Genomic DNA, 21,619 nt, shown 5'->3' with positions numbered 1-21,619 from the left:
GCAGAACCCGGAAGGCAAAGATTATACATGCCTGTCCAAAGCTAAACACACACTATCCATAATCGACCTTTTCATGACGGCCTGTAACTTAATCACCCACATTCATAGGTGTAAAATACACGACATCCTACTGTCAGATCATGCACCTGTGGAGTTAACATTGGGAACCCGGGGGCCTCGGTCCAATAGGAACATCCTTAGATTCCCTACATACTTATCTACTTCAGAGGCATTCACTAAATTCTTGCGACACACTTGGACAGACTTTGCCACTGACAACGCTGCTCATGTAGATGACACACAGCTCTTCTGGGACACGGCGAAAGCAGTGTCTGCGGGGGCCATAATTTCCTATGTATCGAAGCTGCGATATAACACACAATATAAATATCGATCCTTACAGAGGCAGTTGGGACTGTCTTACCAATCTTACTTGCAAGCTAAGACTAAAGCAAGCTATGAGACATATATAGCGAGTAAAGCAGAATTGGAGGCCTTTATGAAACAACAAACTGCATCTGGGCTACTCAAGTCCACGGGCAGATATTACAGGTTCGGGAGCAGAGCAGGTAAAATGCTCGCATCTCTGACAAGGCCGCAGACATCTAGGACTAACATAGCAGCAATTAGATCACGAGGCGTGACACACACTAAACCGGCTGACATAGCACAATGCTTTGCACAGTTCTTCGCAGAACTATACACAAACCAAGACAGAGCCCCGGAGGGTGTTCAGGCTCGATTTTGGCAATCGATACAACTCCCTCAAATAACTCAAGAGCAGAGTGATGCACTCAATGCCCCCATAACTGTGGAGGAGTTGACATCTACTCTAAGGTCCCTGCCGACGGGCAAGGCGTCGGGCCCTGACGGCCTACCAGCCGAATTTTATAAGCTGCTTCTACCCCAAATCACACCCACTTTGACCAATCTGTACAATGCTTTCCTACATACGGAAGCATCTCCCTCCAATAATTTCACGGCGGCTCACATTACACTTATTCCCAAGCCAGGGAAAGATCTCTCCTTACCAGGGTCTTACAGGCCAATATCGCTGCTGAACACAGACTACAAGCTGTTCATGAAGATCTTAGCGAACAGACTAAAAGTAGTCCTTCCAGACATTGTACACCCTGATCAAACGGGTTTTGTGTTCAGACGCTCATCAGTGGTGAATCTCCGTAGGGTACTGCAAGTCATAGAGCACTACTGGTTGAAGGGACAGGAGAGATCGGAGGGGGTCAAATCGGAGGCCTTCCTGCTATCCCTGGATGCAGAGAAGGCCTTCGATAGGGTGGAGTGGCCTCACCTAGTAGATTCCATGTACAAATTCGGGTTCAGGGGTCCATTCCTAGAGATTATAAACAAAATGTATCAGCACCCGACAGCACGGGTTATGGTGAATGGGCTTTTCTCATCAGATTTTCAATTACAGAGAGGCACCAGACAAGGGTGCCCTCTGTCGCCGTTACTTTTTAACATAGCATTGGAGCCCTTGGCTCTGAAGCTGCGGCAAATTTTTCCTGGAATAACGATAAAAGGTGTTTCCCTGCACTTGGCGTTATACGCCGATGACATGCTGCTCTTTGTGGATACGCCCTCCGCGCATATACCCCATATATTACACACAATTGCAGACTTTGGCACCTTCTCGGGCTACAGAATAAACGTCGGAGATTCTGTGGCTGCAGAGACACCAGAATGTGAATCACTCCTATCCTTTTGTGGAGATATCGGGAGGACTCTCATACCTGGGTATTAAATTGCATCGGGACCCGTCCAAAATGTATGATCTAAATATATCTTCCAAGTGTTCAGAGCTGGTCTCCTTACTGACAAACTGGGCTAACCTCCCCCTGGGCTTATCTGGTCGTATCAGTTTGATTAAAATGACAATCTTACCCAAGATTTTGTATCCCCTACTCATGTTGCCATTTTTGATTACAAAAAGGGATTTAAAGATCCTCACCCAGGCACTATCACAATTTATATGGAGAGGTGGTAAATCACGGATTGCTGCTGACAAACTACACCTCCCATTCCTGGGGGGCGGCCTGGGTCTCCCTAATCTAAAGCTTTACAATTGGGCGGCGCTGGCCAGGCTAGTAACTGACTGGCAACTAGCTACGAATCATTTCTCTGAACCGGCTCTGGAGGAAGCGATTTTCGCACCTCTGAAACCGGCCTACCTCCCGTATGCAAAATTATTGTCCCTCCCACCTGCAGTTGCCTGTAGTGTGCTATATCGAGACCCGCTAAAAGCATGGCAAATGATCCACAAGTTCTTGGGGGTAGCCAGCCCTCCCCCTAGGTACATACCAATTTCCGGGAATGCGGACTTCCCGGCAGGAAGCGAACATGAACCATTTCTTATATGGAAAACTCTCGGTATCAGAGTTTTGGGGGATGTCTTGGACCCTCTGCTTCGTACCATACGCTCTTTTCAGGAGCTACAGGCTAAATACCAGATCCCGCAGCGGCATTTCTATGCATATCTCCAACTGTGACACTATGCAACGTCCCTACAGACAACCAACACTGGTTTCTGGGACCCATCGCCCTTCGCTATAGCGCAGACATTATTTCAGGTGGGGAGATTTTCTCTCTCGCACTTCTATACCTGCCTGGTAAGACAAACAGAGACCCTAATCCAAACCAATATGTTGGCGAGACTGGTCGCGGACTTTTCAACTGCAGTGACAGTACAAGACTTAACGGACAGCCTAGACCTTGCAAGACGGGCTACACTTGCGATTCCGCTCAGAGAGGCGCAGGTCAGACTACTCCACAGGGATTATATCACACCTCATAGACTATCTAAATGGAGTGATCGGTACCCTAACCAATGCATTAAATGTAGCAGTGTATCCCCTTCTTTCCTACATTACTGGTTTGCCTGCCCGATTACCAGACGCTTTTGGGGTCATATGCAATACTGGGTTAAAACCACGTTTCATATAGAAATAGAGATAAAAACAGCAGAGATTTACCTCTTTAAGTGGGGCGACGCACATAAACGACTACATCAGATACTAACATTATGCATGTTGCTGGCAAGGAAGTGCATCTTGTCTAGATGGACCTCCAAACTCCCCCCAACTATAGCTCAGTTTAAACGTTTACTAATCAGACAGCTATACATAGAGCAATATGATGCACGCTTGGATACGATGCGTAGACTAAGGCCGTTTTGGAAAAAATGGTGCCCGTTTATAAATACCCTACACAAGGATTTAAAAGACCAAATCCTAAAACCATTCTTACACTCTGAAATATTGCCCTCTCTCAATGTTGATGAGGGTGGTGATGCATCATTGGTGCAACCTGACCCCCTAATGAGCGTGCCAACGGCGCGACCCTCCCAACGGAAATTATGCTTTTCTAATTTTTACCTTTTTTTTTTTTTTTTTTTCTCCTCTCCTCTCTCTCTCCATCCTCCGCCCTCATCCCTCTTCCCATGCCCCTCCATCCAAGTAGAGTAATTTTGGAGTAATCCGTTAGCATGTTGTTATATGTTACATATTGTTATGCACTGTTTAGATGTTTTAAAAAAAAGAAAATTTTGCAAAATCAGGGCAGATATGACGGACCTTAACCTGTGATTACAAAAGACTCCTATTCAGATGCACTAAGTCTATCTGATTCACTCTCGGATGTACGACTCACTATTCATCATAGAATAAAACTTTGTTAGCGCACTTCATCATGTCTTGCTCCGGAACCGATATCATCTTGATGTACTTGTTTATATTGTATCTTGTATCTTCCAATAACCTGCATCTGATTGTTTTTGATTGTACCTGTTGTATTTGTTCCTGACTAATAAAAAGAATTTAAAAAAAAAAATATAGGGGGGGGGAACAAAAGGTATGCCGGGCTTTTCCCACTCCTTATTTACTATGTCCGCCACCCGCTTGGGTATAGGAAAAGCGTTGGGGTGCACCGGAACCTCTAGGAACTTGTCCATCTTGCATAATTTCTCTGGAATGACCAAGTTGTCACAATCATCCAGAGTAGATAATACCTCCTTAAGCAGTGCACGGAGATGTTCTAATTTAAATTTAAATGTCACAACATCAGGTTCAGCTTGTTGAGAAATTTTTCCTGAATCTGAAATTTCTCCATCTGACAAAACCTCCCTCATGGCCCCTTCAGATTGGTGTGAGGGTATGACAGAACAATTATCATCAGCGCCCTCCTGCTCTTCAGTGTTTAAAACAGAGCAATCGCGCTTTCTCTGATAAGTAGGCATTTTGGATAAAATATTTGCTATGGAGTTATCCATTACAGCCGTCAATTGTTGCATGGTAATAAGCATTGGCGCACTAGATGTACTAGGGGCCTCCTGCGTGGGCAAAACTGGTGTAGACACAGTAGGAGATGATGTAGTATCATGTTTACTCCCCTCATCTGAGGAATCATCTTGGGCAATTTCATTATCTGTGGCAGTACTGTCCTTACTTTGTTTGGACGCTATGGCACAATTATCACATAAATTTAAATGGGGAGACACATTGGCTTTCATACATATAGAACATAGCTTATCTGAAGGTACAGACATGTTAAACAGGCTTAAACTTGTCAACAAAGCACAAAAAAATGTTTTAAAACAAAACCGTTACTGTCTCTTTAAATTTTAAACAGAAAACACTTTATTACTGAATATGTGAAAAAGTATGAAGGAATTGTTCAAAAATTACCAAAATTTCACCACAGTGTCTTAAAGCATTAATAGTATTGCACACCGAATTTCAGAGCTTTAACCCTTAAAATAACGGAACCGGAGCCGTTTACAAATTTAACCCCTATACAGTCCCAGCTATAGCCTTTGCTGAGACCCAACCAAGCCCAGAGGGGAATAAGATACCAATTGACGCCTTCTAGAAGCTTTTCCAGCAAATTTCAGATCCTCACACATGCATCTGCATGCCCTGCTCTCAAAAAACAACTGCGCAGTAATGGCGCGAAAATGAGGCTCAGTCTACAACTAGGAAGGCCCCCTGACTGGAAAAGGTGTCTAACATAGTGCCTGCCGTTTAATAAACGTTCTCCAAGTTTATAAATGCAAATTGTCAGCATAAATATGAATAAAATGCCCAAATAAAGCAATTGATTTAGCCCATAAAAATGTTTACCAGTTTTTTAGCCCATATTAAGCCCTTTATTCTGTTTGTTTGACTAAGAAAATGGCTTACCGGTCCCCATGAGGGGAAATGACAGCCTTCCAGCATTACATCGTCTTGTTAGAAATATGGCTAGTCATACCTTAAGCAGAAAAGTCTGCTAACTGCTTCCCCCAACTGAAGTTACTTCATCTCAACAGTCCTATGTGGAAACAGCAATCGATTTTAGTTACTGTCTGCTAAAATCATCTTCCTCTCACAAACAGAAATCTTCATCCTTTTCTGTTTCAGAGTAAATAGTACATAGCAGCACTATTTTAAAATAACAAACACTTGATAGAAGAATAAAAACTACATTTAAACACCAAAAAACTCTTAACCATCTCCGTGGAGATGTTGCCTGTGCAACAGCAAAGAGAATGACTGGGGTGGGCGGAGCCTAGGAGGGACTATATGGCCAGCTTTGCTGGGACTCTTTGCCATTTCCTGTTGGGGAAGAGAATATCCCACAAGTAAGGATGACGCCGTGGACCGGACACACCAATGTTGGAGAAATTGTGTTTCCCCATAGGAATCAATGGGGCTGAGTTACGGAGCTTTACGTTGCTTTTTTGCAGGTGTTAGGCTTTTTTTCAGCCAGCTCTCCCCATTGATGTCTATGGGGAAATCATGCAAGAGCATGTAAAACCAGTTTACCGCAGCTTTCAGCAGCGCTGGTATTGGAGTGCGGTATGGAGCTCAATTTTGCTGTACGCTCACTTTTTGCCTGCTAATGCAGGGTTTTTATAAACCTGTAATACCAGCGCTGTAGGGAAGTGAGCGGTGACAATAACTTGCAAGTTAGTACTGCACCACTCATAACGCAAAACTCGTAATCTAGCCGAATGTAAAAACAGTGAAAAGTGCGCTATAGATCATCAAAGCAACAGCAACAATCAGATTGAACAAACAATATTTACTGTCATAAAAAGCATTAAAACACCATTGATACAATTTTATAAAACCATCAGTGGTTACAATCTAGCAATCCATAAATAAAACCATCTAGTAGCTCTTAAATTTGTTAGAATTAAAGTCACAGACCTAATCTAAATGTCCCACAGGTGTCTCTAGACACCGACTTTAAAAGGTGACGCTTGAATCCTTATTGTCAAAAAAAAAGATATATGGCTCCACATATCCTGTGTCTTAAAATGCCGTCAGTCAGACTAACGTGAAAATATGGTCTCTTTATCTCAGTCTTTCTGTCGGCGGCCCATATACACCCGGTACACATCCCCACGATATCAGATGTGTCTAAGGGTATCCTGGAAGTGTTACCTTATTGTTCGGTTTCCTTAGGTGTTTGAATGTAGCCACTCCTACGTCCTCACATTCGTCTTACTGCTCCGCTTATGACACTGGTGGTCACGCGTCTCTGATCCACAAATTAGAAAGTCAGTTCCACTGTATATCCTCTTCACTGACCGATTGTGTTGGAGTGTCAGGTCAGCAATGATTAGGGTTGTACTGGTCGGGGTCAGAGTAGTGAGTCAGTGGTGGTTAAAGGGACATGAAGCCCAAACTTTTTTTAAAGATTCAGATTGAACATACTATTACAATTACTTATATTATCAAATTTCCTTTACAGTTTTAGTATCCTTTATTGAAGGTGCAGCAATGCACTAATGGGAACTAGCTGAACACATCTGGTGAGCCTATAACAAAAGACATATATATGCAGCCAGCCATCAGCTGCCAACTTCCAGTTGTGCATTGCTGTTCCTGAGACTATCTATGTATGCTTTTCAACAAAGAATACCTAAAGAATAAAGCAAATTAGGAAAAATAAATAAATTGGATACTTGCTTGAAATTAATGCTCTATCTGAATCATGACAGTTTAACTCACTGGGGTGTATATATATATATATTTTTTTTTTTAAACCTCTGCATTTAGTTTTGCCTGTCTAAAAGCTGTTGTACAACAACTAAAACAGTTATACAACTGCTAAATAGTGTTAGTATGCAAAGGGTCTGTTAATGGTACTGTTGCCGATATACAACAGCTATAGTCATAAGTTACTATTTAGAAAATGTTGTCATATGTGTGTGGCTTAAGTATAATGGCTGTGGCTAGGCTCCAGCTCTATAGCTATGCATAGCAGCTATAGGTATGTCTGACAACAATATACAACAGAAAACAGTTTTTATCTAAGACTTAGGCCTCTAGTTATCAAGGTCTGTCGGACCTGATTCGACAGTGCGGATCAGGTCCAACAGACCTCGCTGAATACGGAGCTGCTGGTGCAACGCCGCCCCCTGCAGATTTGCGGCCAATAGGCGGCTAGCAGGGGGGTGTCAATCAACTCGATCGTACTCGATCGGGTTGATTTCCGCCGATGTCTGTCCACCTGCTCAGAGCAGGCGGACAGGTTATGGAGCAGCGGTCTTTGTGACCGCTGCTTCATAACTGCTGTTTCTGGCAAGCCTGCAGGCTCACCAGAAACACGGGGCATCAAGCTCCATTCGGAGCTTGATGCATATGCCCCAAAGCCTGTTTCATAGGGTACAGAATATATAAGTGCAAATTTATTTTGTCAAGATTATTCCCGCCATTACCTTTGTCAATTAAACTTTCATAAAAGTCTGAATATGTCGATTTTCGACAATATCTAACTTTACAAATACTGTCCATGTTACAGTAAATGTACATGGTTTTCTTATACACCTTCACAACTGTTTGTCATTGGCTATTTGATTTTTTTCCCCACTTAAAAGCATGTTTTTAGTAAGCATGATGTCAAAGATTTGGATAAATTATAGTGTGTTGATAGTTACTGGTAATATCCAAGGTTACATCCACATCAACATATTACCTGGGTACCATGGGTGAGATTACATATGCGGCGCAGGCTACAGCGCAACTGCTGAAACCTGCGTCGCTCGTAAATTCACCTTACACATTGGGGAATCACATAAACTGCTCCAGCAGTTCATAAACTGCCGTAAGTCGGATAAACTGGCAATGTCCAGAAATGTGTGGAAATACACATTTCTGGAGTTGCCAGTGACTTACGACAGTTTAGAAACTGCTGGTCCATAATAAAAACACAAAAAATTCCTACATCGCCCGTAAAGTCTAACCCACCTCCCAAAAATAAACCTGACATGTAAAAAAAAATATATCTGCCATCCCCCCCACATCGCAACTAATAATAAAAGTGATTAACCCCTAAACTGCCACAATGCAATATACCTTAATAAACTATTAACCCCTCATCCGCCATTCACCCACGCTACAATCTACCTAATAAATGTATTAACCTCTAAACTGCCATCCCCCACACAACACAACATACCTAATAACACTATAAACCCCTAAACCACCATCCCCCACAACGCAAATAACTCATTTAATCACTAAGCCCTCTTACCTAACAACCCCTAAATTAACCCAAATTAGATAAACTAAAAAAATACTAAATTAAAATTAAATTTAAAAAACTAACATTACTTAAAAAAAAAATTAAAATAAATAAATCTAAAATTAGAAAAAAATATATAATAATTCTGCCGAGATGCCATCAGATCCAGCTCTGGTACCCCCCATTTTGAGGTCAGGCAAGAGAACACCTCTGGATGGAGTTCCCACTCCCCAGGATCAAAAGTCTGTCTGCTCAGAAAATCTGCTTCCCAATTGTCCACTCTTGGAATCTGGATGGCAGGTAAATAACAGTTGTGAGCTTCCGCCCACAGGATAATTCAGGTCACCTCCTTCATGGCTAAAGAACTCAGAGTTCCTCCCTGATGGTTGATGTAAGCCACTGAAGCTATGTTGTCTGGCTGGAACCTGATAAACCGGACTGAAAACAACTGAAGCCAAGCCATCAGAGCATTGAAAATCGCTCTCAACTCAATTTTTATGGGGAGAGCAGACCCCTCCCGAGTCCACAGGCCCTGAGCCTTTAATGAATCCAAGACTGCTCCCCAGCCCAGCAGGCTGGCGTCCGTGGTGACAATCACCCAGGGAGGTCTCCGAAAGCATGAGACAGATTTTCCTGAGAAAGCCACCACGGAAGAGAATCTCTTGTTGACTGATCCAGATCTTTTCTCTGCGATAGATCTGCATGATCCCCATTCCATTGCCTGAGCGTGCATTGCCTGAGCATGCAAGCAACCATTAGTCCAATTACCTCCATACATTGAGCCACTGATGGTTGAACAGAAGACTGTAGGGAGAGGCAAGTGGAGAGAATCTTCGATTTTCTGACTTCCATCAGAAATATTTTCATCAATAGGGAGTCTATTATAGTCCCTTAGAACACTACTCTTGTGGCTGGAACAAGGGAACTATTTTTCAGATTTACTTCCCAACCGTGGGAACGAAGAAAAGACAACAAGATCTCTGTGTGAGATTTTGCTTGTTAAAAAGATGGTGTCTGGATCAGTATGTCATTCCAGATAGGGAGCCACAGCAATACCATGAAACCTGACCACTGCTAAAAGAGCTCCCAAAACCTTTAAAAAAATTCTGGGAGCTGTAGCAAGGCCGAACGGAAGAGCCACAAACTGAAAGTGCCTTTCCAGAAAGGCAAACCTCAGAAATTCGTGAGGATTCCTGTGAACAGGAACATGAAGGTAAGCATCCTTTAGATCTATGGTCGTCATGAACTGACTCTCTTGTACCAAAGCAAGAATAGAACGTATTGTCTCCATCTTGAAAGATGGTACTCTGAGAAATTTGTTTAAACACTTTAGGTCTAGAATCGGTCTGAAAGTTCCCTCCTTTTTGGGAACAACGAACAGATTGGAATAAAACCCCAGACCTTGTTCCTGAACTGGAACACGTACAATTACTCCCAGGGAGAATAGATATTGAACACATTTCAAGAACGCCCCTCTCTTTGTCAGGTCTGCAGATAATCTTGAAAGGTGGAACCTGCCCCTGGGAGGAAAAGTCTTCAAAAGTATCCAAGCTTGAGAGAACTGAGAAAGTCTGCCCCCCCCCCCACTAGATCCAATCCCGGATCAGGGGCAAACCCTTCATGCAGATTTAGAGTCAGCTGTGGGCTTCTTCGATTGCTTCCCCTTGTTCCAAGAGTGACTGGGTTTGCAAGAGGGCTTGGATTTATCCTGATTGGTAGACATAGGGGAAGACTTTCCTCTGAAGTTACAAAAAGGAACAAAAATTACTCTGACGACCTTTAATTCTATTTTTTCTATCTTGAGGCAGAAAAGAGCCTTTTCCACCCGTGATATCAGAAATAATTTCTGTTAGCCCTGGACCAAACAATGTTTTTCCCTTATAAGGAAGAGCCAAAAGTTTGACCTTAGAAGAGACGTCTGCTAACCAAAATGTCAGCCACAAGGCTCTACGGCCTAGCACGGCAAAGCTAGATTACTTAGCCCTTAGTCTAATCACCTGCAAAATAGAATCCAAAACAAAATAATTAGCCAGCTTAAGAGCTTTAATTCTGTCTTGAATCTCATCTGAAGGAGTCTCTACCTGAAGAGAGTCAGACAATGCATCAAACCAGTAAGAAGAAGCACTTGTCACGGTGGCAATACATACTGCAGGTTGCCATAAAAGACCTAGATGAACGTAAATTCTCTTTAAATAAACCTTCATCTTTTTATCCATAGGGTCTTTAAAAGAGCAGCTATCCTCAATAGGAATTGTTGTCCCCTTGGCTAGAGTAGAAATAGCCCCTTCTACTTTAGGAACCGTGTGCCATGACTCCGCTATAGAGTCAACGACTGGAAACATTTTCTTAAAAAAAGGAGATGGGGAAAAGGATACCCCCAGTTTCTCCCATTCCTGAGAAATAATGTCTGTAGCCCGGTCAGGGACCGGGAATACCTTCTTAGAAGAAGCCACTTCAAAATAATTATTAAGCTTACTAGACTTTTTAGGATTAACCACGACAGGAGTGTCCAAAGTGGACAAAACCTCCTTTAACAAAACACGAAGGTGTTCAAGTTTAAATCTGAAGGAACTTCCGTCAGTTTCAGACGAAGGAGAAACACTATCCGAATCAGAAATGTCACCTTCCAAAAGTTCTGACTCATCTTCCTCATCAGATTTAAGAGGAAGAGTTATTTGAGAATTACAGGAATAATAAACTTTGCTATCGGAGTTCCTTTTTCTCTTACACGTCCCCTTTAACATAGGAAAACCTTCTAACGCTGCAGATACCGCTGAAGATACTTGTGCAGCATTTTCTGCTTTCAGAGATGCTTCTCTTTGAGCTATAGAGGAGCCATAGGGCATTGCATGTGACGCCATTGAGACTTAAGGCATTACAGGAGAAGGCTGTGGAATAATTTGAACAGCATCATCATGAGAGACATTAGGCTTACCAATTAAAATGTTATCTTTACACTGCATGGTCTTTTTAACACATGAGGAACAGAACTGCATAGGAGAAACAATCTGGTTTTCTAAACATAGAAGACAGACATTTAACTGAACATGATCCTGATCTGCATCAGACATGATCGCAAAACACTTAGTATAAACACAAAATTCTGCAAAAGAAAAAAATATTTTTTTGTATTATCCCTAAATCAATTCCTCTGCAGCTAGGGCATCTAAGTTTATTCCTACAGAACAAAACTAGGCAATTATTGCTCTCAAAACTATCAGAAAATAAATATTTTCCACAGGAATCCCCACACCTCAGTCTTAACTGAGGTGTCTACCTGCCACAAACTCCGGAGGACACAGAAATCAAAATGTCACTTTCTTCACCGGCATGGGACTGATGCGATACGTGGATAAAGGTCATGTGACCGGCTGAAATTTAACTGTGTCACAGAGAGGCGCGAAAAAAATCAAACACTCAACTACTTTATGATAATACAAGCTAAGCATGCTAGAGGCTACGGTATAGCCTATGAGAAAAAGAAAGCAAAAAACAAATTCCCGTTAACCCCTTTCTGCCTACCAGACCGTAACTCACGTACAAATAAATAAAAACAATTTTCCAAATTAAAAATAAGAGCCTTTCATTTCTAACCCTTTCAACTCTGAAAGGTTATAATGTCGCAGTCACAGAGTCCTGCTACATTCCGAATATATCCTAACTAAGGATTAATTTGTCCCATAATAATATTGCAGTGAGTCATGTAAGTGCAAAGTCTCCCCACCTGGAAGAAAAAAAAAGGCACTTACCTGCCAACTCTGCTGGTATAAAGACAGCTTATCAGGTATGAAAGGACACAACTCCTTACAGAGACCTGTGGGAAAGAAAAGTCAGAGTCACCTACTCTGATTTTCTATAATAGGGCAGCACAGATGTAAGGAAACTCAGTAAAGCCCACCTTACAATTCCTAACTGCTTAAACCACTGCCCTTACTAAAGAGACTGACATGGAGTACGGCTAGACCCAAAAAAATCTTGATTGTAGCAATAAAATCCTATTTTCATCAAACACCAGAAATGTCACCTCCTTCATTGACAGAGGCAAAGAGAATGACTAGGGTTTGTGAGTAAGGGAGTGATACTTAACAGTTAAACTGTGGTGCTCTTTGCCTCCTACTGCTGGCCAGGAATGATATTCCCAACAGTAATTGATGATCCCGTTGACTAACCATATTTTAAGAAAATAGTTAAGCTACAGAAATTAATTTCTTCTTTGTTCTCCTATCTGTTCTTCTGCTGCCTCATATAGTGATGCAATGTAAATATGGTGTGAGAAACAATGACCAATTACATTTATTTCTCTTATCAAGAAATGTTTCTAAGTATAAAAGCTCAATTATGTAGCCAAAGCTTGCTTTACCCTAGTTTGTTTGTTAGGGAGAGTCCTGCTAGCTGTTATTAATAAAGATCACCTTTAAAAAGTTAACCTTTGAATCTATATGGGTTAAATTTCCACATCAATAAGATTTTGCATACAACAATGTTTGCAAATGTATCGGCTAGATTATGAGTTTTGCGTTATGAGCTGTGCGGTGCTAACTGGCAGTTTTTTCTCACCACTCACTTACCTACAGCGCTGGTATTACAGGTTTTTACAAACCCTGTGCGGTGCTAACGTGCAGTTTTTTCACACCGCTCACTCACCTACAGCGCTGGTATTACAGGTTTTTACAAACCCGACGTTAAAAGACAAGAAGTGAGCGTAGAGCAAAATTGTGCTCCATACCGCACTCCAATACCAGTGCTGCTTACGTGAGCGGTGAGCTGGTTGTACGTGCTCGTGCACGATTTCCCCATAGACAATCAATGGGGAGAGACGGCTGAGAAAAAGTCTAACACCTGCAAAAAAGCAGCGTAGAACTCAGTAACGCAGCCCCATTGATTCCTATGGGGAAACTAAAGTTATGTTAACACCCAAACATAACCCTGAGTCTAAACACCCCTAATCTTACACTTATTAACCCCTAATCTGCCGCCCCTGACATTGCCGACACCTACATTATACTTATTAACCCCTAATCTGCCGTTCCGGACATCGCCGCCATCTACATTATACTTATTAACCCCTAATCTGCTGCCCCTAACATTGCTGACACCTACATTATATTTATTAACACCTAATCTCCCTCCCCCAATGTAGCCGCAACGTACCTACACTTATTAACCCGCAATCTGCCGCCCCAACGTCGCTGCCACTATTCTAAATTTATTAACCCCTAAACCTAAGTCTAACCCTAACCCTAACACCCACTAACTTAAATATAATTTAAATAAATCTAAATAAAAATTCCTATAATTAACTAAATAATTCCTATTTAAAACTAAATGCTTACCTGTAAAATAAACCCTAAGCTAGCTACAATATAACTAATAGTTACATTGTAGCTAGCTTAGGGTTTATTTTTATTTTACAGGCAAGTTTGTATTTATTTTAACTAGGTAGAATAGTTACTAAATAGTTACTAACTATTTAATAACTACCTAGCTAAAATAAATACAAATTTACCTGTAAAATAAAACCTAACCTAAGTTACACTAACACCTAACACTACACTACAATTAAATAACACATAAATTAAATACAATTAAATAAATTAAATAAAAGTAGCTAAATTACAAAACAAAAAAACACTAAATTACAGAAAATAAAAAACAAATTACAAGATATTTAAACTAATTACACCTAATCTAAGAGCCCTATCAAAATAAAAAAGTTGCCACCCCCAAAAATAAAAAACCCCTAGCCTAAACTAAACTATCAATAGCCCTTAAAAGAGCCTTTTTGCGGGGCATTGCCCCAAAGAAATCAGCTCTTTTACCTGTAAAAAAAATACACAAAGCCCCCCCAACAGTAAAACCCACCACCCACACAACCAACCCCCCAAATAAAACCCTAACTAAAAAAACCTAAGCTCTCCATTGCCCTGAAAAGGGCATTTGGATGGGCAATGCCCTTAAAAGGGCATTTAGCTCTATTGCTGCCCAAAGCCCTAACCTTAAAAAACCCCCAACCAATACACCCTTAAAAAATCCTAACACTAACCCCCGAAGATTCACTTATCGGGCCGAAGTCTTCATCCAAGCGGCAAGATGTCCTCAACGAAGCCAGCAGAAGTGGTCCTCCAGACGGGTAGAAGTCTTCATCCAAACGGCATCATCTATCTTTATCCTTCCAACGCGGAGCGGCTCCATCTTCAAGACATCCGGCGCGGAGCATCCTCTTCCAACAAAGTCTTCTTGCATCAGCCAATAGGATTTTATCTACCTTAATTCCGATTGGCTGATAGAATTCTATCAGTCAATCAGAATCTAAGGGATGCCATCTTGGATGACGTCACTTAAAGTGATATTCTTTCAGCAAGAAGACGTAGTTGGAAGAGGATGCTCCGCGCTCGATGTCTTGCAGATCGAAGATGCCGTCTGGATGAAGACTTCTGTCCGTCTGGAGGACCACTTCTGCCGGCTTCGTTGAGGACATCTTGCCGCTTGGATGAAGACTTCTCCCGGTAAGTGAATCTTCGGGGGTTAGTGTTAGGATTTTTAAGGGTGTATTGGGTGGGTTTTATTTTTAGGTCAGGGCTTTGGGCAGCAATAGAGCTAAATGCCCTTTTAAGGGCAATGCCCATCCAAATGCCCTTTTCAGGGCAATGGGGAGCTTAGGTTTTTTTAGTTAGGGTTTTATTTGGGGGTTGGTTGTGTGGGTGGTGGGTTTTACTGTTGGGGGGGTTGTGTGTATTCTTTTTACAGGTAAAAGAGCTGATTTATTTGGGGCAATGCCCCGCAAAAGGCCCCTTTAAGGGTTATTGATAGTTTAGGCTAGGGGTTTTTTTTTTATTTTGGGGGGGCTTTTTTATTTTGATAGGGCTCTTAGATTAGGTGCAATTAGTTTAAATATCTTTAATTTGTTTTTTATTTTCTGTAATTTAGTGTTTTTTTGTAATTTAGCTAATTTTATTTATTTAATTGTATTTAATTTATGTAGGTTATTCAATTGCAGTGTAGTGTTAGGTGTTAGTGTAACTTAGGCTAGTTTTTATTTTACAGGTAAATTTGTATTTATTTTAGCAAGGTAGTTAGTAAATAGTTAATAACTATTTAGTAACTATTCTACCTAGTTAAAATAAATACAACTTGGGGCGTGTCCGGGCTCAGGACCAAGATGGCCGCTAAACTGGGAGCTCTGCCATGCAGTTTTACATCCTGCCTGTAATCTGCTCACCTACTAGGCATCCAGCAAGAATCTTCACCCTATGATAAAGGGGACATTTGGCTGAATAGACGGTTATAAAAAATTTCTAAAACATAGCAAGACTTCCCAGTCTGGACCGCTGAGGGTCCCTGGCGGCTCATAAGGAGAGGGATCTCAGCTCCCCCCCCCCCGGGAAACCGGGTAACCAAAGCAGACAGTATTTTTCTACTAAACTTCCCTCTGAACATGGAGGAGGAACTATATGCTAAGCTACAAGCTTTGTTTGCTGAGTCTGAAAAACAAATAAATAGAAGATTTGATCGCCTTATGGCAATCGTGGGAGCGCAATGTGAAGACAGGGGACAGAAGGTTGAGATTATATCGAGTGTTGGAGAAGTTCCCATTACATATGCATTACCTGAAATAAAGCAACTAAAAGTAGATGTCGTTGAGACAAATCTGGAGGATGCGTGTGAATCATTGGTCCCGCAGGACCGGGACGCGCCGATACCTGGGAAGGTGACAGACGTAGAGAGAAGATCCCCCACCAGTGTATGGGCCATGGCGGAAATGAATATCACTTACTTTGAGGGACATCGCTGGGCTGGTGCTGTTTGTGGGGTCGCGGTGGGGAGAGCGGCCGGCTCCCTTCCGTGTGACCCGGCGGATGAGCAAGAGTTGCAGATGGCTTGTTGCTGGCTTGGTGCGTACATAAACTCTGCCATGGATCTGCCTCTAACAGGGACTGCTGCACCATCAGACGGCTACAGGTATTTTAACGCTCCCGCGAAAGCCGGTATTGGGTGAAACTCTGAATGAAAGGGGTCTCATGGGCATGGGGGCCCGCTCCCGAGGATTGAATGCTTCATGGAACTAGGAGCTATGATTCCTGGGCCATACTTAGGGGGTCATACATGTTTTTGGCATAGTAAGAATCCTGGACCTACAGACTAGACATAATACAGTAACCGGCTTTTGCACGGTATACCCCCGGGAGTCTACGATTTGGGCGCTTTAATGATTACTGCGAGGTTTGATGATGAGGCCCACCACGCTCTAATCTATGTTACGGGACTCCTGCAGCTTGTACTAATCTGATTGCATTTATCCTTTTAATTGACATGCTATGCTTAACTCATGTGCCTCCGGGAATTGTACTCTATAAGTATATATATAAAAGTGGAAGCATGCCCATATAGTTTCCTATATGAAATATGAATATCTTGCATAACCCTGTTCAAAATGTTTATTTGTTTAATATGTGAAATTAGTTATGGGAAAGGATTTCCCCCATTGTATTTACAAAAGAAGCGAATGAGGTTCACTAGATATGTACGGTTCCCATAGCGTACAGTGTAATGTTTGTATGCTATTCTGTCAAATAGATGCTTACTCCCCCCATGTATAAATCTCATCATAATATACACTGGGATTTTTCTTTTTTGACTATCAAGATCGGGGACCTGGGTCAGGGAACCCGCACTATGGGACTCCCATAGCTAAAGGTGGTTCAGCCGCCATTATATCTCCTTAGATGCATTGGGACACATGTTTATATGTTTTGTATGCTTTTTTTTTTGTTATGGTCCCCTGAAGCAGGCTTAAAAATACATGTTTTTCCACATAGGGAGTCTCACTATCCCTATTGGGGAGGGGACTTATTAACACTCTTCACTACCTGCATAATAGATTTGAGGGGTGTCCTGTAGTATTAATATTGCTCTCTGACAGATTAACATGCTTTCTGTAACTAATGGTGTCTATGTAGATTAATGCCCTACTATACTTAAGTATATGACTTATAAGCATTTCCCCCCAATTTTCACCCTTCATATCTATGTGACATCAGTGGCCCAAGAGTGGTCACTATTTCTGAGTTGGGGTGTTCCTTATCCGCATTTAGTTTCTAACATTTTGGGGGGATCTTTACTGTATTAAGTAAATGAAAAAGGAGGTTTGCTATGTTGCTTGCACTTTCAATTGTAGGTCTTCTGCTACTGAGTTCTATAAGGCTCTATATCTTATAGGTTTACTAGGCTAGTATTAGTTTGCCTTAGTATATGAATATACGCATAAAGTAATGGCAGTAATATAGTATGCATGGTAATGATATAACCTACTGCTTTGTTTTATTAGATCAACACTCTGTATTGTGCAAACCACACTGTTATGTATGTCTGTTAACCTCAATAAAAATTATTATAAAAAAAAAAATAAAAAAAAATAAATAAATACAACTTGCCTGTAAAATAAAAATAAACCCTAAGCTAGCTACAATGTAACTATAAGTTATATTGTAGCTAGCTTAGGGTTTATTTTACAGGTAAGTATTTAGTTTTAAATAGGAACAATTTAGGTAATGATAGGAATTTTATTTAGATTTATTTTAATTATATTTAAGTTAGGGGGTGTTAGGGTTAGACTTAGGTTTAGGGCTTAATAAATTTAATATAGTGGCGGCAATGTTGGGGACGGCAGATTAGAGGTTAATAAATGTAGGTAGGCGGCGGCGATGTTAGGGACAGCAGATTAGGGGTTAATAATATTTAACTAATGTTTGTGATGCTGGAGTGCAGCGGTTTAGGGGTTAATATGTTTATTATAGTGGTGGTGATGTCGGGAGCGGCGGATTAGGGGTCAATAATTTTATTATAGTGTTTGCTATGCGGGAGGGCCTCGGTTTAGTTTATGGGTGTTAGTGTACTTTTTAGCACTTTAGTTATGAGTTTTATGCTACGGTGTTGTAGTGTAAAACTCATAACTACTGACTTTAAAATGCGTTAGGAATCTTGGCGGTAGAGGGTGTATCGCTCACTTTTTGGCCTCCAAGGCAGACTCGTAATACCGGTGCTATGGAAGTCCCATAGAAAAAAGCCTTTTCCAAAATTACGTAAGTAGGTTTGCGGTAAGGCCAAAAAAGTGTGCGGTACACCTATACCTGCAAGACTCGTAATACCAGCGGGCGTAAAAAAGCAGCGTTAGGACCTATTAACGCTGCTTTTTCACCGCAAAACTCTAAATCTAGCCGTATGTGTTTTATTAGTAATTGTTCAGGTAATATTATGTTACTATGATGGTCTTAATGCTGCATTAGTATTTGAAACAATAACATTAAGAATTTTTCATAAAGTTTGCATTAATGTTTAAAATATTAAGACACGAGCATGTGTAAAATACAACAAAGGCATTTATTTTTTAAACTTTTAATTTAATAGCCCACTTTGAATTAAAGTAGTATATAAAGTATATTACACATCTCTGAAATTTAATAAACTATACATTCATTTTTTATGAGAATAAAAAGCATTGCTTTTCCCCAGAAATAGGAGAGCAGAGAAGACAGATAAAAGTAAGCAATTAATCATATAATACTATAATAAAATATTATATAAAACAATCTTTATTAAAAATGCATGAAATTTATTTCTTGTTTTCAACAACATTTTAGCATTGAGGCCTGACAAACAAAGTTAAAGTTTGCCCTGAAGTTTTTTAAGTATTCAGAAGTATTTCAGACAAAAAGCATGAAAGGCTTTCTAATAGAGGCAGAAAAGGTGCAATGGACTTTAACCTTCAGGTACTGAGGAAAGACTAGCAACCTCAGCAGGACTTGCAGAGCACATTGGTTTGCAGACACTCCCACTTTTCACCCCAAAGGCAGAACTTTTTTTTTTTTTTTTTTTCACGTTCTTTGATTATATGGTTTTTTAGTGATTTTTTTTTTCTGAAGGTCATTTTGAACTGACATTTTAATTTAGCCAGTTACACTAAAGTACCAGATCAATTTCAATGTGTTGATTAACTGGAGAATAAAGCATTTTTTTAATATTTTATAATATATTGCAGCAGTTGAAAATTGCATTGCAAATCAGCTACAGATAAATACATTTTGCTAAGTTTTGCTTGAATAAATATGTTTATTTTACTTTTGGTCGAAAACCAATAATAAGGTAAAAAAATGTGCATTACTCACAAGAATGTCTAACTTCAGGAATCACAGCTTTGCACACTGGGAAAGGCTAGGGGTGGGGCTGGAAAATCATTGAGAGCCAGTCATCAATTAATGTGCTGCTCCTTTGCAGTGCTGCTCCATATTTGACTGACCTCTTTAAAAAGTGCTTTGCTCAGGTAGCACTATGGTAAGGAAAGCGAAAGAACAAACAGTTCCTGCATGTGTCCCATTCTTTCTGAAAGCATGCTGCATCTTCTGCAATTACATCTTTGGTCACAGCATGTTCTGCCTTGGGGCTTCTCATTTTGGCTTTTTATGACTTTACTTCTAAAGACTGAGATATCTATGTAACAGACCATGACCTAGATTCAATAGAACCCATAAATGAAAATAAAATAAAAAAATATTTCTGTAACTTCGCAATTTAAAACAAGACAACCTGGTCAGCTTCAAATAGCAAGTTGTGACTATGAGATAAAATACATCACAATCTTTATGAATTTCCCATGCTTGGTCAAGCTTTAAATTAAAAACCCTAATCACACCCTGGCCTTCATTTTGTCTGCAAGTTTCTGAGACACCTCTCATTCTATCCAGTAAAAAAAAATTCTATAACAAAAAACAACATACAATTATTATTCACTTACATTTTCTATGTTTTAAACATGTCTCTCACAGATGTTGTTGTAATTGTTGTAACCATTTATCAATGACTTCTTTTTTCACGTGCAATATTTCATTGGGCACCTAGCACAACACCCACTAAAGATACGCAAAGAAAGATCTCACCTTTAAAATGAGGTCCATCTGTGTTTACAAATCTAGTTTTATATCTTGTTCATGAACTACTTGCATTATTTTATGTTCTGGGGTGTATCTGAGGTTTTTCTATGTTTATGGATCCTGTTCTTAGAGCTATACGCATACATATGAGCAGGTTCATTGTACTCCAAAAGATGGTTAATGCAATCAGGCAATGGATCTTTGCTTTATTCATATAGAAGGCTTTTTAAAAGGGATACTAAACACATATTTTTTTTATTTAATGATTCAGATAGAAAGTTGCTTAAAAACAGAATTTATGTTTACCTGATAATTTTTTTTCTCCTACGGTATATCCGGTCCACGGCTTCATCCTTACTTGTGGGATATTCTCAATCCCTACAGGAAGTGGCAAAGAGAGCACACAGCAGAGCTGTCCATATAGCTCCCCTCCGGCTCCGCCCCCCCAGTCATTCGACCGACGGTTAGGAGAAAAAGGAGAACCATAGGGTGCAGTGGTGACAGTAGTTTACAAAAATAAATTTAAACCTGACCAAATGCCAGGGTGGGCCATGGACCGGATACACCGTAGGAGAAAGAAATTTATCAGGTAAACATAAATTCTGTTTTCTCCTACATTGGTGTATCTGGTCCACGGCTTCATCCTTACTTGTGGGAACCAATACCAAAGCTTTTGGACACGGATGAAGGGAGGGAACAAGTCAGGTAACCTAAACGGAAGGCACCACTGATTGTAAAACCTTTCTCCCAAAAATAGCCTCCGAAGAAGCAAAAGTATCGAATTTGTAAAATTTGGCAAATGTATGCAGTGAAGACCAAGTCACTGCCTTACAGATCTGTTCAACAGAAGCCTCATTCTTGAAAGCCCATGTGGAAGCCACAGCTCTAGTAGAGTGAGCTGTAATTTGTTCAGGAGGCTGCCTTCCAGCAGTCTCATAAGCTAACCGGATGATGCTTTTCAGCCAGAAAGACAGAGAGGTCGCAGTCGCCTTTTGACCTCTCCTCTTGCCAGAATAGACGACAAACAAGGAGGATGTTTGTCTGAAGTCTTTAGTTGCTTTGAGATAAAACTTCAAAGCACGAACCACATCAAGATTGTGTAACAGACGTTCCTTGTTAGAAACTGGATTAGGACACAGAGAAGGAACAACTATTTCCTGGTTAAT

The 21,619-nt window shown here is 40.7% G+C and overlaps 1 protein-coding gene across 1 annotated transcript in view; it reads right to left on the bottom strand.

Moving 5' to 3' along the window:
• Positions 1-21,619, bottom strand: part of MEI4 (meiotic double-stranded break formation protein 4) — a 595,729-nt gene that overhangs the window by 531,010 nt on the left and 43,100 nt on the right. The window contains exon 3 of the mRNA XM_053712014.1: positions 12,279-12,343. Within this exon, the coding sequence (XP_053567989.1) occupies positions 12,279-12,343 (65 nt within the window). The remainder of the gene's footprint in view (positions 1-12,278; positions 12,344-21,619) is intronic.

Source organism: Bombina bombina, chromosome 4 (assembly GCF_027579735.1).
Source record: "Bombina bombina isolate aBomBom1 chromosome 4, aBomBom1.pri, whole genome shotgun sequence".
Classification (NCBI taxonomy): domain Eukaryota; kingdom Metazoa; phylum Chordata; class Amphibia; order Anura; family Bombinatoridae; genus Bombina; species Bombina bombina.
Note: the sequence above shows the minus strand (reverse complement) of the source record. Positions and strands in the feature narration are given on the sequence as shown.